Source organism: Mobula hypostoma, chromosome 9 (assembly GCF_963921235.1).
Source record: "Mobula hypostoma chromosome 9, sMobHyp1.1, whole genome shotgun sequence".
Taxonomy (NCBI): domain Eukaryota; kingdom Metazoa; phylum Chordata; class Chondrichthyes; order Myliobatiformes; family Myliobatidae; genus Mobula; species Mobula hypostoma.
The window spans coordinates 49,222,280-49,239,415 of NC_086105.1; the positions used below are offsets into that span (position 1 = coordinate 49,222,280).

General features: G+C 52.6%; 1 protein-coding gene across 1 annotated transcript in view; it reads left to right on the top strand.

Annotated features, from left to right (window-relative positions):
- The window catches only part of LOC134352236 (NACHT, LRR and PYD domains-containing protein 3-like), a 72,497-nt gene that overhangs the window by 20,065 nt on the left and 35,296 nt on the right, over nt 1-17,136 (top strand). The window contains exon 3 of the mRNA XM_063059528.1: nt 15,481-15,531. Within this exon, the coding sequence (XP_062915598.1) occupies nt 15,481-15,531 (51 nt within the window). The remainder of the gene's footprint in view (nt 1-15,480; nt 15,532-17,136) is intronic.

Sequence of the window (17,136 nt, forward strand, 5' to 3'; positions counted from 1 at the left end):
TCAGAGAGAGAGATGGGCTCTGTCGTGTGCTCAGAGAGAGAGAGAGATGGGCTCTGTCGTGTGCTCAGAGATAGAGATGGGCTCTGTCGTGTGCTCAGAGATAGAGATGGGCTCTGTCGTGTGCTCAGAGAGAGAGATGGGCTCTGTCGTGTGCTCAGAGATAGAGATGGGCTCTGTCGTGTGCTCAGAGAGAGAGATGGGCTCTGTCGTGTGCTCAGAGAGAGAGATGGGCTCTGTCGTGTGCTCAGAGAGAGAGAGACATGGGCTCTGTCGTGTGCTCAGAGAGAGAGATGGGCTCTGTCGTGTGCTCAGAGAGAGAGATGGGCTCTGTCGTGTGCTCAGAGAGAGAGATGGGCTCTGTCGTGTGCTCAGAGAGAGAGATGGGCTCTGTTGTGTGCTCAGAGATAGAGATTGGCTCTGTCGTGTGCTCAGAGATAGAGATGGGCTCTGTCGTGTGCTCAGAGAGAGAGATGGGCTCTGTCGTGTGCTCAGAGAGAGAGATGGGCTCTGTCGTGTGCTCAGAGAGAGAGAGAGATGGGCTCTGTCGTGTGCTCGGAGAGAGAGATGGGCTCTGTCGTGTGCTCAGAGAGAGAGATGGGCTCTGTCGTGTGCTCAGACAGAGAGATGGGCTCTGTCGTGTGCTCAGAGAGAGAGAGAGATGGGCTCTGTCGTGTGCTCAGAGAGAGATGGGCTCTGTCGTGTGCTCAGAGATAGAGATGGGCTCTGTCGTCTGCTCAGAGAGAGAGATGGGCTCTGTCGTATGCTCAGAGAGAGAGATGCGCTCTGTCGTGTGCTCAGAGAGAGAGAGAGATGGGCTCTGTCGTGTGCTCAGAGAGAGAGATGGGCTCTGTCGTGTGCTCAGAGAGAGAGATGGGCTCTGTCGTGTGCTCAGAGATAGAGATGGGCTCTGTCGTGTGCTCAGAGAGAGAGATGGGCTCTGTCGTGTGCTCAGAGAGAGAGATGGGCTCTGTCGTGTGCTCAGAGATAGAGATGGGCTCTGTCGTGTGCTCAGAGAGAGAGATGGGCTCTGTCGTGTGCTCAGAGATAGAGATAGGCTCTGTCGTGTGCTCAGAGAGAGAGATGGGCTCTGTCGTGTGCTCAGAGAGAGAGATGGGCTCTGTCGTGTGCTCAGAGAGAGAGATGGGCTCTGTCGTGTGCTCAGAGAGAGAGAGAGAGTGGGCTCTGTCGTGTGCTCAGAGAGAGAGATGGGCTCTGTCGTGTGCTCAGAGAGAGAGATGGGCTCTGTCGTGTGCTCAGAGAGAGAGATGGGCTCTGTCGTGTGCTCAGAGACAGAGATGGGCTCTGTCGTGTGCTCAGAGACAGAGATGGGCTCTGTCGTGTGCTCAGAGAGAGAGATGGGCTCTGTCGTGTGCTCAGAGAGAGAGATGGGCTCTGTCGTGTGCTCAGAGAGAGAGAGAGATGGGCTCTGTCGTGTGCTCGGAGAGAGAGATGGGCTCTGTCGTGTGCTCAGAGAGAGAGATGGGCTCTGTCGTGTGCTCAGACAGAGAGATGGGCTCTGTCGTGTGCTCAGAGAGAGAGAGAGATGGGCTCTGTCGTGTGCTCAGAGAGAGATGGGCTCTGTCGTGTGCTCAGAGATAGAGATGGGCTCTGTCGTCTGCTCAGAGAGAGAGATGGGCTCTGTCGTGTGCTCAGAGAGAGAGATGCGCTCTGTCTTGTGCTCAGAGAGAGAGAGAGATGGGCTCTGTCGTGTGCTCAGAGAGAGAGATGGGCTCTGTCGTGTGCTCAGAGAGAGAGATGGGCTCTGTCGTGTGCTCAGAGATAGAGATGGGCTCTGTCGTGTGCTCAGAGAGAGAGATGGGCTCTGTCGTGTGCTCAGAGAGAGAGAGAGATGGGCTCTGTCGTGTGCTCAGAGAGAGAGATGGGCTCTGTCGTGTGCTCAGAGATAGAGATGGGCTCTGTCGTGTGCTCAGAGAGAGAGATGGGCTCTGTCGTGTGCTCAGAGATAGAGATAGGCTCTGTCGTGTGCTCAGAGAGAGAGATGGGCTCTGTCGTGTGCTCAGAGAGAGAGATGGGCTCTGTCGTGTGCTCAGAGAGAGAGATGGGCTCTGTCGTGTGCTCAGAGAGAGAGATGGGCTCTGTCGTGTGCTCAGAGATAGAGATGGGCTCTGTCGTGTGCTCAGAGAGAGAGATGGGCTCTGTCGTGTGCTCAGAGAGAGAGATGGGCTCTGTCGTGTGCTCAGAGAGAGAGAGAGATGGGCTCTGTCGTGTGCTCAGAGATAGAGATGGGCTCTGTCGTGTGCTCAGAGATAGAGATGGGCTCTGTCGTGTGCTCAGAGAGAGAGATGGGCTCTGTCGTGTGCTCAGAGATAGAGATGGGCTCTGTCGTGTGCTCAGAGAGAGAGATGGGCTCTGTCGTGTGCTCAGAGAGAGAGATGGGCTCTGTCGTGTGCTCAGAGAGAGAGAGACATGGGCTCTGTCGTGTGCTCAGAGAGAGAGATGGGCTCTGTCGTGTGCTCAGAGAGAGAGATGGGCTCTGTCGTGTGCTCAGAGAGAGAGATGGGCTCTGTCGTGTGCTCAGAGAGAGAGATGGGCTCTGTTGTGTGCTCAGAGATAGAGATTGGCTCTGTCGTGTGCTCAGAGATAGAGATGGGCTCTGTCGTGTGCTCAGAGAGAGAGATGGGCTCTGTCGTGTGCTCAGAGAGAGAGATGGGCTCTGTCGTGTGCTCAGAGAGAGGGATGGGCTCTGTCGTGTGCTCGGAGAAAGAGATGGGCTCTGTCGTGTGCTCAGAGAGAGAGATGGGCTCTGTCGTGTGCTCAGACAGAGAGATGGGCTCTGTCGTGTGCTCAGAGAGAGAGAGAGATGGGCTCTGTCGTGTGCTCAGAGAGAGAGATGGGCTCTGTCGTGTGCTCAGAGATAGAGATGGGCTCTGTCGTGTGCTCAGAGAGAGAGATGGGCTCTGTCGTGTGCTCAGAGAGAGAGATGGGCTCTGTCGTGTGCTCAGAGATAGAGATGGGCTCTGTCGTGTGCTCAGAGAGAGAGATGGGCTCTGTCGTGTGCTCAGAGAGAGAGATGGGCTCTGTCATGTGCTCAGAGAGAGAGAGAGATAGGCTCTGTCGTGTGCTCAGAGAGAGAGATGGGCTCTGTCGTGTGCTCAGAGAGAGAGAGAGATGGGCTCTGTCGTGTGCTCAGAGATAGAGATGGGCTCTGTCGTGTGCTCAGAGATAGAGATGGGCTCTGTCGTGTGCTCAGAGAGAGAGATGGGCTCTGTCGTGTGCTCAGAGAGAGAGATGGGCTCTGTCGTGTGCTCAGAGATAGAGATGGGCTCTGTCGTGTGCTCAGAGAGAGAGATGGGCTCTGTCGTGTGCTCAGAGAGAGAGATGGGCTCTGTCGTGTGCTCAGAGATAGAGATGGGCTCTGTCGTGTGCTCAGAGAGAGAGAGATGGGCTCTGTCGTGTGCTCAGAGAGAGAGATGGGCTCTGTCGTGTGCTCAGAGAGAGAGAGAGATGGGCTCTGTCGTGTGCTCAGAGATAGAGATGGGCTCTGTCGTGTGCTCAGAGATAGAGATGGGCTCTGTCGTGTGCTCAGAGAGAGAGATGGGCTCTGTCGTGTGCTCAGAGATAGAGATGGGCTCTGTCGTGTGCTCAGAGAGAGAGATGGGCTCTGTCGTGTGCTCAGAGAGAGAGATGGGCTCTGTCGTGTGCTCAGAGAGAGAGATGGGCTCTGTCGTGTGCTCAGAGAGAGAGAGAGAGATGGGCTCTGTCGTGTGCTCAGAGAGAGAGATGGGCTCTGTCGTGTGCTCAGAGATAGAGATGGGCTCTGTCGTGTGCTCAGAGATAGAGATGGGCTCTGTCGTGTGCTCAGAGAGAGAGATGGGCTCTGTCGTGTGCTCAGAGAGAGAGATGGGCTCTGTCGTGTGCTCAGAGAGAGAGAGATGGGCTCTGTCGTGTGCTCAGAGATAGAGATGGGCTCTGTCGTGTGCTCAGAGAGAGAGAGAGATGGGCTCTGTCGTGTGCTCAGAGAGAGAGAGAGATGGGCTCTGTCGTGTGCTCAGAGAGAGAGATGGGCTCTGTCATGTGCTCAGAGAGAGAGAGATGGGCTCTGTCGTGTGCTCAGAGAGAGAGATGGGCTCTGTCGTGTGCTCAGAGAGAGAGATGGGCTCTGTCGTGTGCTCAGAGAGAGAGATGGGCTCTGTCGTGTGCTCAGAGAGAGAGATGGGCTCTGTCGTGTGCTCAGAGAGAGAGAGAGATGGGCTCTGTCGTGTGCTCAGAGAGAGAGATGGGCTCTGTCGTGTGCTCAGAGAGAGAGATGGGCTCTGTCGTGTGCTCAGAGATAGAGATGGGCTCTGTCGTGTGCTCAGAGAGAGAGATGGGCTCTGTCGTGTGCTCAGAGAGAGAGAGAGATGGGCTCTGTCGTGTGCTCAGAGAGAGAGATGGGCTCTGTCGTGTGCTCAGAGATAGAGATGGGCTCTGTCGTGTGCTCAGAGAGAGAGATGGGCTCTGTCGTGTGCTCAGAGATAGAGATAGGCTCTGTCGTGTGCTCAGAGAGAGAGATGGGCTCTGTCGTGTGCTCAGAGAGAGAGATGGGCTCTGTCGTGTGCTCAGAGATAGAGATGGGCTCTGTCGTGTGCTCAGAGAGAGAGATGGGCTCTGTCGTGTGCTCAGAGAGAGAGATGGGCTCTGTCGTGTGCTCAGAGAGAGAGATGGGCTCTGTCGTGTGCTCAGAGAGAGGGATGGGCTCTGTCGTGTGCTCGGAGAGAGAGATGGGCTCTGTCGTGTGCTCAGAGAGAGAGAGAGATGGGCTCTGTCGTGTGCTCAGAGATAGTGATGGGCTCTGTCGTGTGCTCAGAGATAGAGATGGGCTCTGTCGTGTGCTCAGAGAGAGAGATGGGCTCTGTCGTGTGCTCAGAGAGAGAGATGGGCTCTGTCGTGTGCTCAGAGAGAGAGATGGGCTCTGTCGTGTGCTCAGACAGAGAGAGACATGGGCTCTGTCGTGTGCTCAGAGAGAGAGATGGGCTCTGTCGTGTGCTCAGAGAGAGAGATGGGCTCTGTCGTGTGCTCAGAGAGAGAGATGGGCTCTGTCGTGTGCTCAGAGAGAGAGATGGGCTCTGTCGTGTGCTCAGAGAGAGAGATGGGCTCTGTCGTGTGCTCAGAGAGAGAGATGGGCTCTGTCGTGTGCTCAGAGAGAGGGATGGGCTCTGTCGTGTGCTCGGAGAGAGAGATGGGCTCTGTCGTGTGCTCAGAGAGAGAGATGGGCTCTGTCGTGTGCTCAGACAGAGAGATGGGCTCTGTCGTGTGCTCAGAGAGAGAGAGAGATGGGCTCTGTCAGGTGCTCAGAGAGAGATGGGCTCTGTCGTGTGCTCAGAGATAGAGATGGGCTCTGTCGTGTGCTCAGAGAGAGAGATGGGCTCTGTCGTGTGCTCAGAGAGAGAGATGGGCTCTGTCATGTGCTCAGAGAGAGAGAGAGATGGGCTCTGTCGTGTGCTCAGAGAGAGAGATGGGCTCTGTCGTGTGCTCAGAGAGAGAGAGAGATGGGCTCTGTCGTGTGCTCAGAGATAGAGATGGGCTCTGTCGTGTGCTCAGAGATAGAGATGGGCTCTGTCGTGTGCTCAGAGAGAGAGATGGGCTCTGTCGTGTGCTCAGAGAGAGAGATGGGCTCTGTCGTGTGCTCAGAGATAGTGATGGGCTCTGTCGTGTGCTCAGAGAGAGAGATGGGCTCTGTCGTGTGCTCAGAGAGAGAGATGGGCTCTGTCGTGTGCTCAGAGAGAGAGATGGGCTCTGTCGTGTGCTCAGAGAGAGAGAGAGATGGGCTCTGTCGTGTGCTCAGAGATAGAGATGGGCTCTGTCGTGTGCTCAGAGATAGAGATGGGCTCTGTCGTGTGCTCAGAGAGAGAGATGGGCTCTGTCGTGTGCTCAGAGAGAGAGAGAGATGGGCTCTGTCGTGTGCTCAGAGAGAGAGATGGGCTCTGTCGTGTGCTCAGAGAGAATGATGGGCTCTGTCGTGTGCTCAGAGATAGAGATGGGCTCTGTCGTGTGCTCAGAGATAGAGATGGGCTCTGTCGTGTGCTCAGAGAGAGAGATGGGCTCTGTCGTGTGCTCAGAGAGAGAGATGGGCTCTGTCGTGTGCTCAGAGAGAGAGATGGGCTCTGTCGTGTGCTCAGAGATAGAGATGGGCTCTGTCGTGTGCTCAGAGAGAGAGATGGGCTCTGTCGTGTGCTCAGAGATAGAGATGGGCTCTGTCGTGTGCTCAGAGAGAGAGATGGGCTCTGTCGTGTGCTCAGAGATAGAGATGGGCTCTGTCGTGTGCTCCGAGAGAGAGATGGGCTCTGTCGTGTGCTCAGAGAGAGAGATGGGCTCTGTCGTGTGCTCAGAGAGAGAGATGGGCTCTGTCGTGTGCTCAGAGAGAGAGATGGGCTCTGTCGTGTGCTCAGAGAGAGAGATGGGCTCTGTCGTGTGCTCAGAGATAGAGATGGGCTCTGTCGTGTGCTCAGAGAGAGAGATGGGCTCTGTCGTGTGCTCAGAGAGAGAGATGGGCTCTGTCGTGTGCTCAGAGAGAGAGATGGGCTCTGTCGTGTGCTCAGAGAGAGAGATGGGCTCTGTCGTGTGCTCAGAGAGAGAGATGGGCTCTGTCGTGTGCTCAGAGAGAGAGAGATGGGCTCTGTCGTGTGCTCAGAGAGAGAGATGGGCTCTGTCGTGTGCTCAGAGATAGAGATGGGCTCTGTCGTGTGCTCAGAGAGAGAGATGGGCTCTGTCGTGTGCTCAGAGAGAGAGATGGGCTCTGTCGTGTGCTCAGAGAGAGAGATGGGCTCTGTCGTGTGCTCAGAGAGAGAGATGGGCTCTGTCGTGTGCTCAGAGAGAGAGATGGGCTCTGTCGTGTGCTCAGAGAGAGAGATGGGCTCTGTCGTGTGCTCAGAGAGAGAGATGGGCTCTGTCGTGTGCTCAGAGAGAGGGATGGGCTCTGTCGTGTGCTCAGAGATAGAGATGGGCTCTGTCGTGTGCTCAGAGAGAGAGAGAGATGGGCTCTGTCGTGTGCTCGGAGAGAGAGATGGGCTCTGTCGTGTGCTCAGAGAGAGAGATGGGCTCTGTCGTGTGCTCAGACAGAGAGATGGGCTCTGTCGTGTGCTCAGAGAGAGAGAGAGATGGGCTCTGTCGTGTGCTCAGAGAGAGATGGGCTCTGTCGTGTGCTCAGAGATAGAGATGGGCTCTGTCGTGTGCTCAGAGAGAGAGATGGGCTCTGTCGTGTGCTCAGAGAGAGAGAGATGGGCTCTGTCATGTGCTCAGAGAGAGAGAGATGGGCTCTGTCGTGTGCTCAGAGAGAGAGATGGGCTCTGTCGTGTGCTCAGAGAGAGAGATGGGCTCTGTCGTGTGCTCAGAGATAGAGATGGGCTCTGTCGTGTGCTCAGAGAGAGAGAGAGATGGGCTCTGTCGTGTGCTCAGAGAGAGAGATGGGCTCTGTCGTGTGCTCAGAGATAGAGATGGGCTCTGTCGTGTGCTCAGAGAGAGAGATGGGCTCTGTCGTGTGCTCAGAGATAGAGATGGGCTCTGTCGTGTGCTCAGAGAGAGAGATGGGCTCTGTCGTGTGCTCAGAGAGAGAGATGGGCTCTGTCGTGTGCTCAGAGAGAGAGATGGGCTCTGTCGTGTGCTCAGAGATAGAGATGGGCTCTGTCGTGTGCTCAGAGATAGAGATGGGCTCTGTCGTGTGCTCAGAGAGAGAGATGGGCTCTGTCGTGTGCTCAGAGATAGAGATGGGCTCTGTCGTGTGCTCAGAGAGAGAGATGGGCTCTGTCGTGTGCTCAGAGAGAGAGATGGGCTCTGTCGTGTGCTCAGAGAGAGAGATGGGCTCTGTCGTGTGCTCAGAGAGAGAGATGGGCTCTGTCGTGTGCTCAGAGAGAGAGATGGGCTCTGTCGTGTGCTCAGAGAGAGAGATGGGCTCTGTCGTGTGCTCAGAGATAGAGATGGGCTCTGTCGTGTGCTCAGAGAGAGAGATGGGCTCTGTCGTGTGCTCAGAGAGAGAGATGGGCTCTGTCGTGTGCTCAGAGAGAGAGATGGGCTCTGTCGTGTGCTCAGAGAGAGAGATGGGCTCTGTCGTGTGCTCAGAGAGAGAGATGGGCTCTGTCGTGTGCTCAGAGAGAGAGAGAGAGATGGGCTCTGTCGTGTGCTCAGAGAGAGAGATGGGCTCTGTCGTGTGCTCAGAGAGAGAGATGGGCTCTGTCGTGTGCTCAGAGAGAGAGAGAGATGGGCTCTGTCGTGTGCTCAGAGAGAGAGATGGGCTCTGTCGTGTGCTCAGAGATAGAGATGGGCTCTGTCGTGTGCTCAGAGAGAGAGATGGGCTCTGTCGTGTGCTCAGAGAGAGAGATGGGCTCTGTCGTGTGCTCAGAGAGAGAGATGGGCTCTGTCGTGTGCTCAGAGAGAGAGATGGGCTCTGTCGTGTGCTCAGAGAGAGATGATGGGCTCTGTCGTGTGCTCAGAGAGAGAGATGGGCTCTGTCGTGTGCTCAGAGAGAGAGATGGGCTCTGTCGTGTGCTCAGAGAGAGGGATGGGCTCTGTCGTGTGCTCAGAGATAGAGATGGGCTCTGTCGTGTGCTCAGAGAGAGAGAGAGATGGGCTCTGTCGTGTGCTCAGAGAGAGAGATGGGCTCTGTCGTGTGCTCAGAGAGAGAGATGGGCTCTGTCGTGTGCTCAGACAGAGAGATGGGCTCTGTCGTGTGCTCAGAGAGAGAGAGAGATGGGCTCTGTCGTGTGCTCAGAGAGAGAGATGGGCTCTGTCGTGTGCTCAGAGATAGAGATGGGCTCTGTCGTGTGCTCAGAGAGAGAGATGGGCTCTGTCGTGTGCTCAGAGAGAGAGATGGGCTCTGTCATGTGCTCAGAGAGAGAGAGATGGGCTCTGTCGTGTGCTCAGAGAGAGAGATGGGCTCTGTCGTGTGCTCAGAGAGAGAGATGGGCTCTGTCGTGTGCTCAGAGATAGAGATGGGCTCTGTCGTGTGCTCAGAGAGAGAGAGAGATGGGCTCTGTCGTGTGCTCAGAGAGAGAGATGGGCTCTGTCGTGTGCTCAGAGATAGAGATGGGCTCTGTCGTGTGCTCAGAGAGAGAGATGGGCTCTGTCGTGTGCTCAGAGATAGAGATGGGCTCTGTCGTGTGCTCAGAGAGAGAGATGGGCTCTGTCGTGTGCTCAGAGAGAGAGATGGGCTCTGTCGTGTGCTCAGAGAGAGAGATGGGCTCTGTCGTGTGCTCAGAGATAGAGATGGGCTCTGTCGTGTGCTCAGAGATAGAGATGGGCTCTGTCGTGTGCTCAGAGAGAGAGATGGGCTCTGTCGTGTGCTCAGAGATAGAGATGGGCTCTGTCGTGTGCTCAGAGAGAGAGATGGGCTCTGTCGTGTGCTCAGAGAGAGAGATGGGCTCTGTCGTGTGCTCAGAGAGAGAGATGGGCTCTGTCGTGTGCTCAGAGAGAGAGATGGGCTCTGTCGTGTGCTCAGAGAGAGAGATGGGCTCTGTCGTGTGCTCAGAGAGAGAGATGGGCTCTGTCGTGTGCTCAGAGATGAGATGGGCTCTTCGTGTTGTGTCGTGTGCTCAGAGAGAGAGATGGGCTCTGTCGTGTGCTCAGAGAGAGAGATGGGCTCTGTCGTGTGCTCAGAGAGAGAGAGAGATGGGCTCTGTCGTGTGCTCAGAGATAGAGATGGGCTCTGTCGTGTGCTCAGAGATAGAGATGGGCTCTGTCGTGTGCTCAGAGAGAGAGATGGGCTCTGTCGTGTGCTCAGAGATAGAGATGGGCTCTGTCGTGTGCTCAGAGAGAGAGATGGGCTCTGTCGTGTGCTCAGAGAGAGAGATGGGCTCTGTCGTGTGCTCAGAGAGAGAGATGGGCTCTGTCGTGTGCTCAGAGAGAGAGAGAGATGGGCTCTGTCGTGTGCTCAGAGAGAGAGATGGGCTCTGTCGTGTGCTCAGAGATAGAGATGGGCTCTGTCGTGTGCTCAGAGATAGAGATGGGCTCTGTCGTGTGCTCAGAGAGAGAGATGGGCTCTGTCGTGTGCTCAGAGAGAGAGATGGGCTCTGTCGTGTGCTCAGAGAGAGAGATGGGCTCTGTCGTGTGCTCAGAGAGAGAGATGGGCTCTGTCGTGTGCTCAGAGAGAGAGATGGGCTCTGTCGTGTGCTCAGAGATAGAGATGGGCTCTGTCGTGTGCTCAGAGAGAGAGATGGGCTCTGTCGTGTGCTCAGAGAGAGAGAGAGATGGGCTCTGTCGTGTGCTCAGAGATAGAGATGGGCTCTGTCGTGTGCTCAGAGATAGAGATGGGCTCTGTCGTGTGCTCAGAGAGAGAGATGGGCTCTGTCGTGTGCTCAGAGATAGAGATGGGCTCTGTCGTGTGCTCAGAGAGAGAGATGGGCTCTGTCGTGTGCTCAGAGAGAGAGATGGGCTCTGTCGTGTGCTCAGAGAGAGAGATGGGCTCTGTCGTGTGCTCAGAGAGAGAGATGGGCTCTGTCGTGTGCTCAGAGAGAGAGATGGGCTCTGTCGTGTGCTCAGAGATAGAGATGGGCTCTGTCGTGTGCTCAGAGATAGAGATGGGCTCTGTCGTGTGCTCAGAGAGAGAGATGGGCTCTGTCGTGTGCTGAGAGAGAGAGATGGGCTCTGTCGTGTGCTCAGAGAGAGAGATGGGCTCTGTCGTGTGCTCAGAGAGAGAGATGGGCTCTGTCGTGTGCTCAGAGAGAGAGATGGGCTCTGTCGTGTGCTCAGAGAGAGAGATGGGCTCTGTCGTGTGCTCGGAGAGAGAGATGGGCTCTGTCGTGTGCTCAGACAGAGAGAGATGGGCTCTGTCGTGTGCTCAGAGAGAGAGAGAGATGGGCTCTGTCGTGTGCTCAGAGAGAGAGATGGGCTCTGTCGTGTGCTCAGAGAGAGAGATGGGCTCTGTCGTGTGCTCAGAGATAGAGATGGGCTCTGTCGTGTGCTCAGAGAGAGAGATGGGCTCTGTCGTGTGCTCAGAGATAGAGATGGGCTCTGTCGTGTGCTCAGAGAGAGAGATGGGCTCTGTCGTGTGCTCAGAGATAGAGATGGGCTCTGTCGTGTGCTCAGAGAGAGAGATGGGCTCTGTCGTGTGCTCAGAGATAGAGATGGGCTCTGTCGTGTGCTCAGAGAGAGAGATGGGCTCTGTCGTGTGCTCAGAGAGAGAGATGGGCTCTGTCGTGTGCTCAGAGAGAGAGATGGGCTCTGTCGTGTGCTCAGAGAGAGAGATGGGCTCTGTCGTGTGCTCAGAGAGAGAGATGGGCTCTGTCGTGTGCTCAGAGAGAGAGAGAGATGGGCTCTGTCGTGTGCTCGGAGAGAGAGATGGGCTCTGTCGTGTGCTCAGAGAGAGAGATGGGCTCTGTCGTGTGCTCAGAGAGAGAGAGAGATGGGCTCTGTCGTGTGCTCAGAGAGAGAGATGGGCTCTGTCGTGTGCTCAGAGATAGAGATGGGCTCTGTCGTGTGCTCAGAGAGAGAGATGGGCTCTGTCGTGTGCTCAGAGAGAGAGATGGGCTCTGTCGTGTGCTCAGAGAGAGAGATGGGCTCTGTCGTGTGCTCAGAGAGAGAGATGGGCTCTGTCGTGTGCTCAGAGATAGAGATGGGCTCTGTCGTGTGCTCAGAGAGAGAGATGGGCTCTGTCGTGTGCTCAGAGAGAGAGAGAGAGATGGGCTCTGTCGTGTGCTCGGAGAGAGAGATGGGCTCTGTCGTGTGCTCAGAGATAGAGATGGGCTCTGTCGTGTGCTCAGAGATAGAGATGGGCTCTGTCGTGTGCTCGGAGAGAGAGATGGGCTCTGTCGTGTGCTCGGAGAGAGAGATGGGCTCTGTCGTGTGCTCGGAGAGAGAGATGGGCTTGTCAAGTGCTCAGAGAGAGAGAGAGATGGGCTCTGTCGTGTGCTCAGAGAGATGGGCTCTGTCGTGTGCTCAGAGAGAGAGAGAGATGGGCTCTGTCGTGTGCTCAGAGAGAGAGAGAGATGGGCTCTGTCGTGTGTTCAGAGACAGGATACAACGCACTGTGTCCTCAATTACAAAATCGAGTTGATGAAGATGACTAATCATAAAAATGATGAAGGATTGTCCTAGCTCTCCCAAATGCAAATGAAATTCTCTCTATTACAACAGAGATGATCCAAAGGGAAACCTGAGAAGACCCCTCGGGGCTACATGGCCAAGCAAAATGGAATATGCCACAGAAACTCTAGCTTCCCCATTTTTACCAGCACTAGGATGAACTTGACCTTGATGGGAGTTGTCATATGTGGGGATTGGGACTTGTTGTACCACTTAAGCTGAGAGCTAAAGTACTGGAGGAGCTGCATACTGGTCATCTGGCTATGGTCAAAGTGAAAGCATTGGCTCGAAGTTCTGCCAGGTGATCTGGGATAGGCCAGCAGATTGAGCAGCTTGCCATGCAGTGTTCAGGATGCTAATGCATTCAGATGATGCCAAAAGCAGTAGCTCTCTATCCTTAGGAATACCCTACATTACCCTGGCAGAGGATCCATGTGGATTTTGCTGGACTGTTCTCGAGCATATATTTTTTGGTAGTAGCGGATGCAGCTACAAGGTGGCCAGAAGTGTTCCCAATAGCCTCCACTACAGCTTCGCACACTGTCGACATGTAGAGAAGCCCTTTCTCAAGGACTGGTGTTCCAGAACACTTGGACAGTGACATGAACCACAGTTAGTTGCAGAATACTTCCAGATTACATCTGCACTGTACCAACCAGCTGCAAATGGCTTGGCAGAAGCGTTTGTCCAGAGTCTAAAGAACGCACTGCAAGCAATGTCAATGGAACACACTACACTGACACTGAGCCAGAAGTTCCCCGGTTTCCTCCTTGCATGTCACAATGCAATACACTCCACAACCTACAAGTCACCAGCTGTGCTGTTCCTGTGTCAGGCCTTGCACTCATGCTTGGGTCTGCTCAAACCCAATCTTAGAAGGAGTATGCAGGACAAACAGCTGAGACGAATTGAGAGCTCCTCAAACAAGGAGACTCGACGTTTCACTCCTGGACAAGCAGTCCTGGTGAGGGACTACAGAGATGATCAAAAGATTAAGGACAGAAATGGACCACTCTCCTACACAGTAGAGATTGCATCTGATGGCATCTGGAGATGACACAACTATCAGCTGAGGAGAGCACAGCCAATTGTTGGAGAAGAAAGATGTCCAGATCTGTCAGAACTGCTTCCTGCAGACCCAGAATCAAGTCCTACAATCACCATGGAGGAGGCCCCAGAATCTGAGGCTGTTTCACAGTCACAGGTTTCACCTGCCAAGCAGTGGCCCACCTTGTCAGGAAAAATGTTATCCCACAGGAATAAGAAATCCTTCATTCTATATTGAGTTGGAGTTTATAAATAAGCAGGGAGGAATGCTGTGTATTTAATATTTCAGTAATATTGTAAACATATTGTTTGATTAAGCATACTTTGTTCATTAAAATAACTTATTTTGGGTTGCATGAATGGCCAGCACGACGTAAGTGCACACCACACTAAAAGTAAAAGTGAAGCGCACATTTATCCTGGTCTCTCCATGTTTTTCTTTCAATTTATTTCTGGAGTTACAAAACGGAACATCTCCGCTAAGTGTTCCCTTCCAATCAACTTCGGCCAGCTCCTCTCTCATATAACCATATATAACCATATAACAATTACAGCACGGAAACAGGCCATCTCGGCCCTTCTAGTCCGTGCTGAACTCTTACCTTATCCTAGTCCCACCGACCTGCACTCATCCCATAACTCTCCATTCCTTTCCTGTCCCTATATCTATCCAATTTAACTTTAAACGACAACATCGAACCTGTCTCAACCACTTCTGCTGGAAGCTCATTCCACACAGCTACCACTCTCTGAGTAAAGAAGTTCCCCCTCATGTTACCCCTAAACTTTTGTCCTCTAACTCTCAACCCATGTCCTCTTGTTTGAATCTTCCCCACTCTCAATGGAAAAAGTCTAATGTCAACTCTATCAATCCCCCTCATAATTTTAAACACCTCTATCAAGTCTCCCCTCAACCTTCTATGCTCCAAAGAATAAAGACCTAACTTGTTCAACCTTTCTCTGTAACTTAGGAGATGAAACCCAGGCAACATTTTAGTAAACCTCCTCTGTACTCTCTCAATTTTATTGACATCCTTCCTATAATTCGGTGACCAGAACTGTACACAATACTCCAAATTTGGCCTTACCAATGCCCTATACAATTTCAACATTACATCCCAACTCCTATACTCAATGCTCTGATTAATAAAGGCCAGCAAACCAAAAGCTTTCTTCACCACCCTTTCCACATGAGATTCCATCTTCAGGGAACTATGCACCATTATTCCTAGATCCCTCTGTTCTACAGCATTCTGCAATGCCCTACCATTTACCGCGTATGTCCTATTTTGATTAGTTCTACCAAAATGTAGCACCTCACATTTTTCAGCATTAAACTCCATCTGCCATCTTTCAGCCCACTCTTCTAACTGTCCTAAACCTCTCTGCAAGTTTTGAAAACCTACCTCATCATCCACATGTCTCGGTAGCTTTCTTTACTCCAAGATTAATTTTGTTGCAGGCATTCACAGTAGAACAATTAAATAAAATTGTAAAAAGGCATCCGTTAGTCTTGCGAGACCATGGATCTGTGCCTGGAAAGTCTTCACTCTCCAGGGCACGGGCCTGGGCAAGGTTGTATGGAAGACCAGCAGCTGCCCATGCTGCAAGTCTCCCCTGTCCACGACACCAATGTTGTTCAAGGGAGGGACATTAGGACCCATACAGCTTGGCACCAGTATTGTCACAGAGTAATGTGTGCTTAAGTGCCTTGCTCAAGGACACAAATCTACAGAGTGACAAAAACAACATGCAAAAGAAGAGAAACTGTGCAAATACATAAAATAATAAGCAGAGGACACGAATTGTAGATTCCTTGAAAGTGAGTCCATAGATTGTGAAATCAGATCTGTGTTGAGGTGAGTGACGTTATCCACACTGGTAATAATTTCCTGAACTGGTGGGGTGGGACCTACGGCTCCTGTACCTCCTTCCCTATGGCAGCAGCGAGAGGGGAGCATGGCCTGGGTGGTTGATGTCCTTGATGACAGATGCTGCTTTCCTGTGGTATCGCTTCTAGATGTGCTCAGTGGTGGGTGGGCTGTATCCACCGCTTCAAGATTCAAGATTGTTTAATGTAATTTCCAGTATACAGGTGTAAAGGAGAATGAAATAATTGTTACTCCGGATCTCTTTGTAGCTTTTTCCGTTCTATTTTCATACACATATATATTAACAGTTGTAAAATTTAACTAAACCAGAAAATGTAACAGTGTGGACATTATCGATGAAGTAAAGAGTCGCAGGTTCGGATCGGAGTGCCGGAGATCACGTGACATTAACCGCTTACTGCAGATCTGCGCATGCTCACTCGGTTGACAGTGCTTGGTAGTTTCGTGTTTGATTTTAGGCGAAGCGGGGTCTTGCCGGGGCTGGGCCTGGAACTGGGTTTGGGAGAGGGAGAAGACTCTCAAACCCTAGGGCGAGAAGCGGGAGGAAGGCAAACGGCCTGGAGGCAACAATTTTTTATCGGTGAGTATTTTCCTCCGGTGGGGAGGTGACTCCAGTTAAATTTCGAGACATATACTCCTGTTCCGCCTCCCGCACAGTGCCGGCCGAGGTCGCCCCGGTTAACGAGGCTTTACAACAGGCTGCCTGACTCCGAGCTGCTTCAAATGCCCAGGTGTTTCTGTCCTGGGGACAGAGGGTCGGTGAGGGTGGTGACTGATCGCCAGGATTGGACCCATCCTTTCAGTTGTGTTTGCTGGGTGGCTCTGTCTCCACCAGCAGTGTCCAGCAATGGGATCTGAATCATATCGGTAACTGTCCTGGGGCGCAGGAAGCGGCCATTCGGCCCACTGCAGAAGGGGAAGTTAAATAGCGTAACCATGCTTTCGAGTATCGGTAGTACAGTATGCGCATATTGTACATGTGTGTTTACTTGCTACAGAGGCTTTTCGAGCATTCTAGTTGGAGTGGTTAGCTGATAACCACCAACCCTGCTAATTGGCAAAATCCAACTTGTGATTCCTGATATTTGAACCTGTTATCGGAAATAGGACGTATCCAGTTACTCAATCCGAGCACGGCAAAAATTTGTACATAATTTTATTCCCCCCCCCCCACCCCCGTTCCAAAGCAAGTAATCCAGGCTCTCTAATAGGTCTGCATAATTAAAATGATTTTTTTCTAGCCTTGCTCTCTGGCATTTTATTAGTCATTAATGCTTCCACGTGTGTATATTGTTTGAACACAGCTATTCATTGACATTGGGCAAGATTTGTGAGTTGCTAGCCCCATCATGTACAGCACATACGGTAAATGGCTGTTTGGAGAGAGAGACACACATCGTAGGATACGCTGGGACACATCATAAGTGATGTAACCTGGGGTAATCGGGTGTTTCGGGTCTTTCAATGTCAGCCACCCCACCCTCGCCCAGGCAATCCTGGCTTGTGTCCCAGCAGCATTGGTCCTCCGTGACGGCCCAATGGCTCATTTGTTTGCAGCACCCGTAATGCCAAGGAGAGGTTCTGTATCAGTCTCCACCACCATCGCCGGCAGCCCATTCAACGCACTCACCACTCTGCGTAAAAAACACCCCTGACATCGCCTCTGTACCAACTTGAAAAGCACCTTAAAACTGTGTCTTCTCGGTGTCAACTCGGTGATGACGATGAGAACAAGTCGGGGAACTTTAATTGCTTGCTATGATCGACTTACAGTTTCTAGTCAGACACCAGAGTAACCAAGCCTGCTGGTGGTCTGGGCTGAGGCCCTGGATTAGTTTGCAGCTTTGACAAAAGCTATGGGCTTTCTGGGTTGGTGAGTTCAACATTTCGAACCACAAATACAGAAGAAATGGCACGTTTGCAAGTCTGAAGGTGTGCAACCAGTGCAAGCCTGCTGTCCCTGTCACCCCTATAAAATGTTGTACCTTAACTTTCCCACTTTGATATTCCACAGCCTTGCCAACATTCCATCTGAATTCCTAATTACTTGCTATATTTTTGTTTCAAGCAGAATAATTCTGGGCATCTCTGTACCACAACATTGCTGTCACACTAATTTATAGATCCTGACTTTTGTTGTTGTTGCTTCCTGAGTGGATAAACTCTCATTTTCCCAGATTGCACT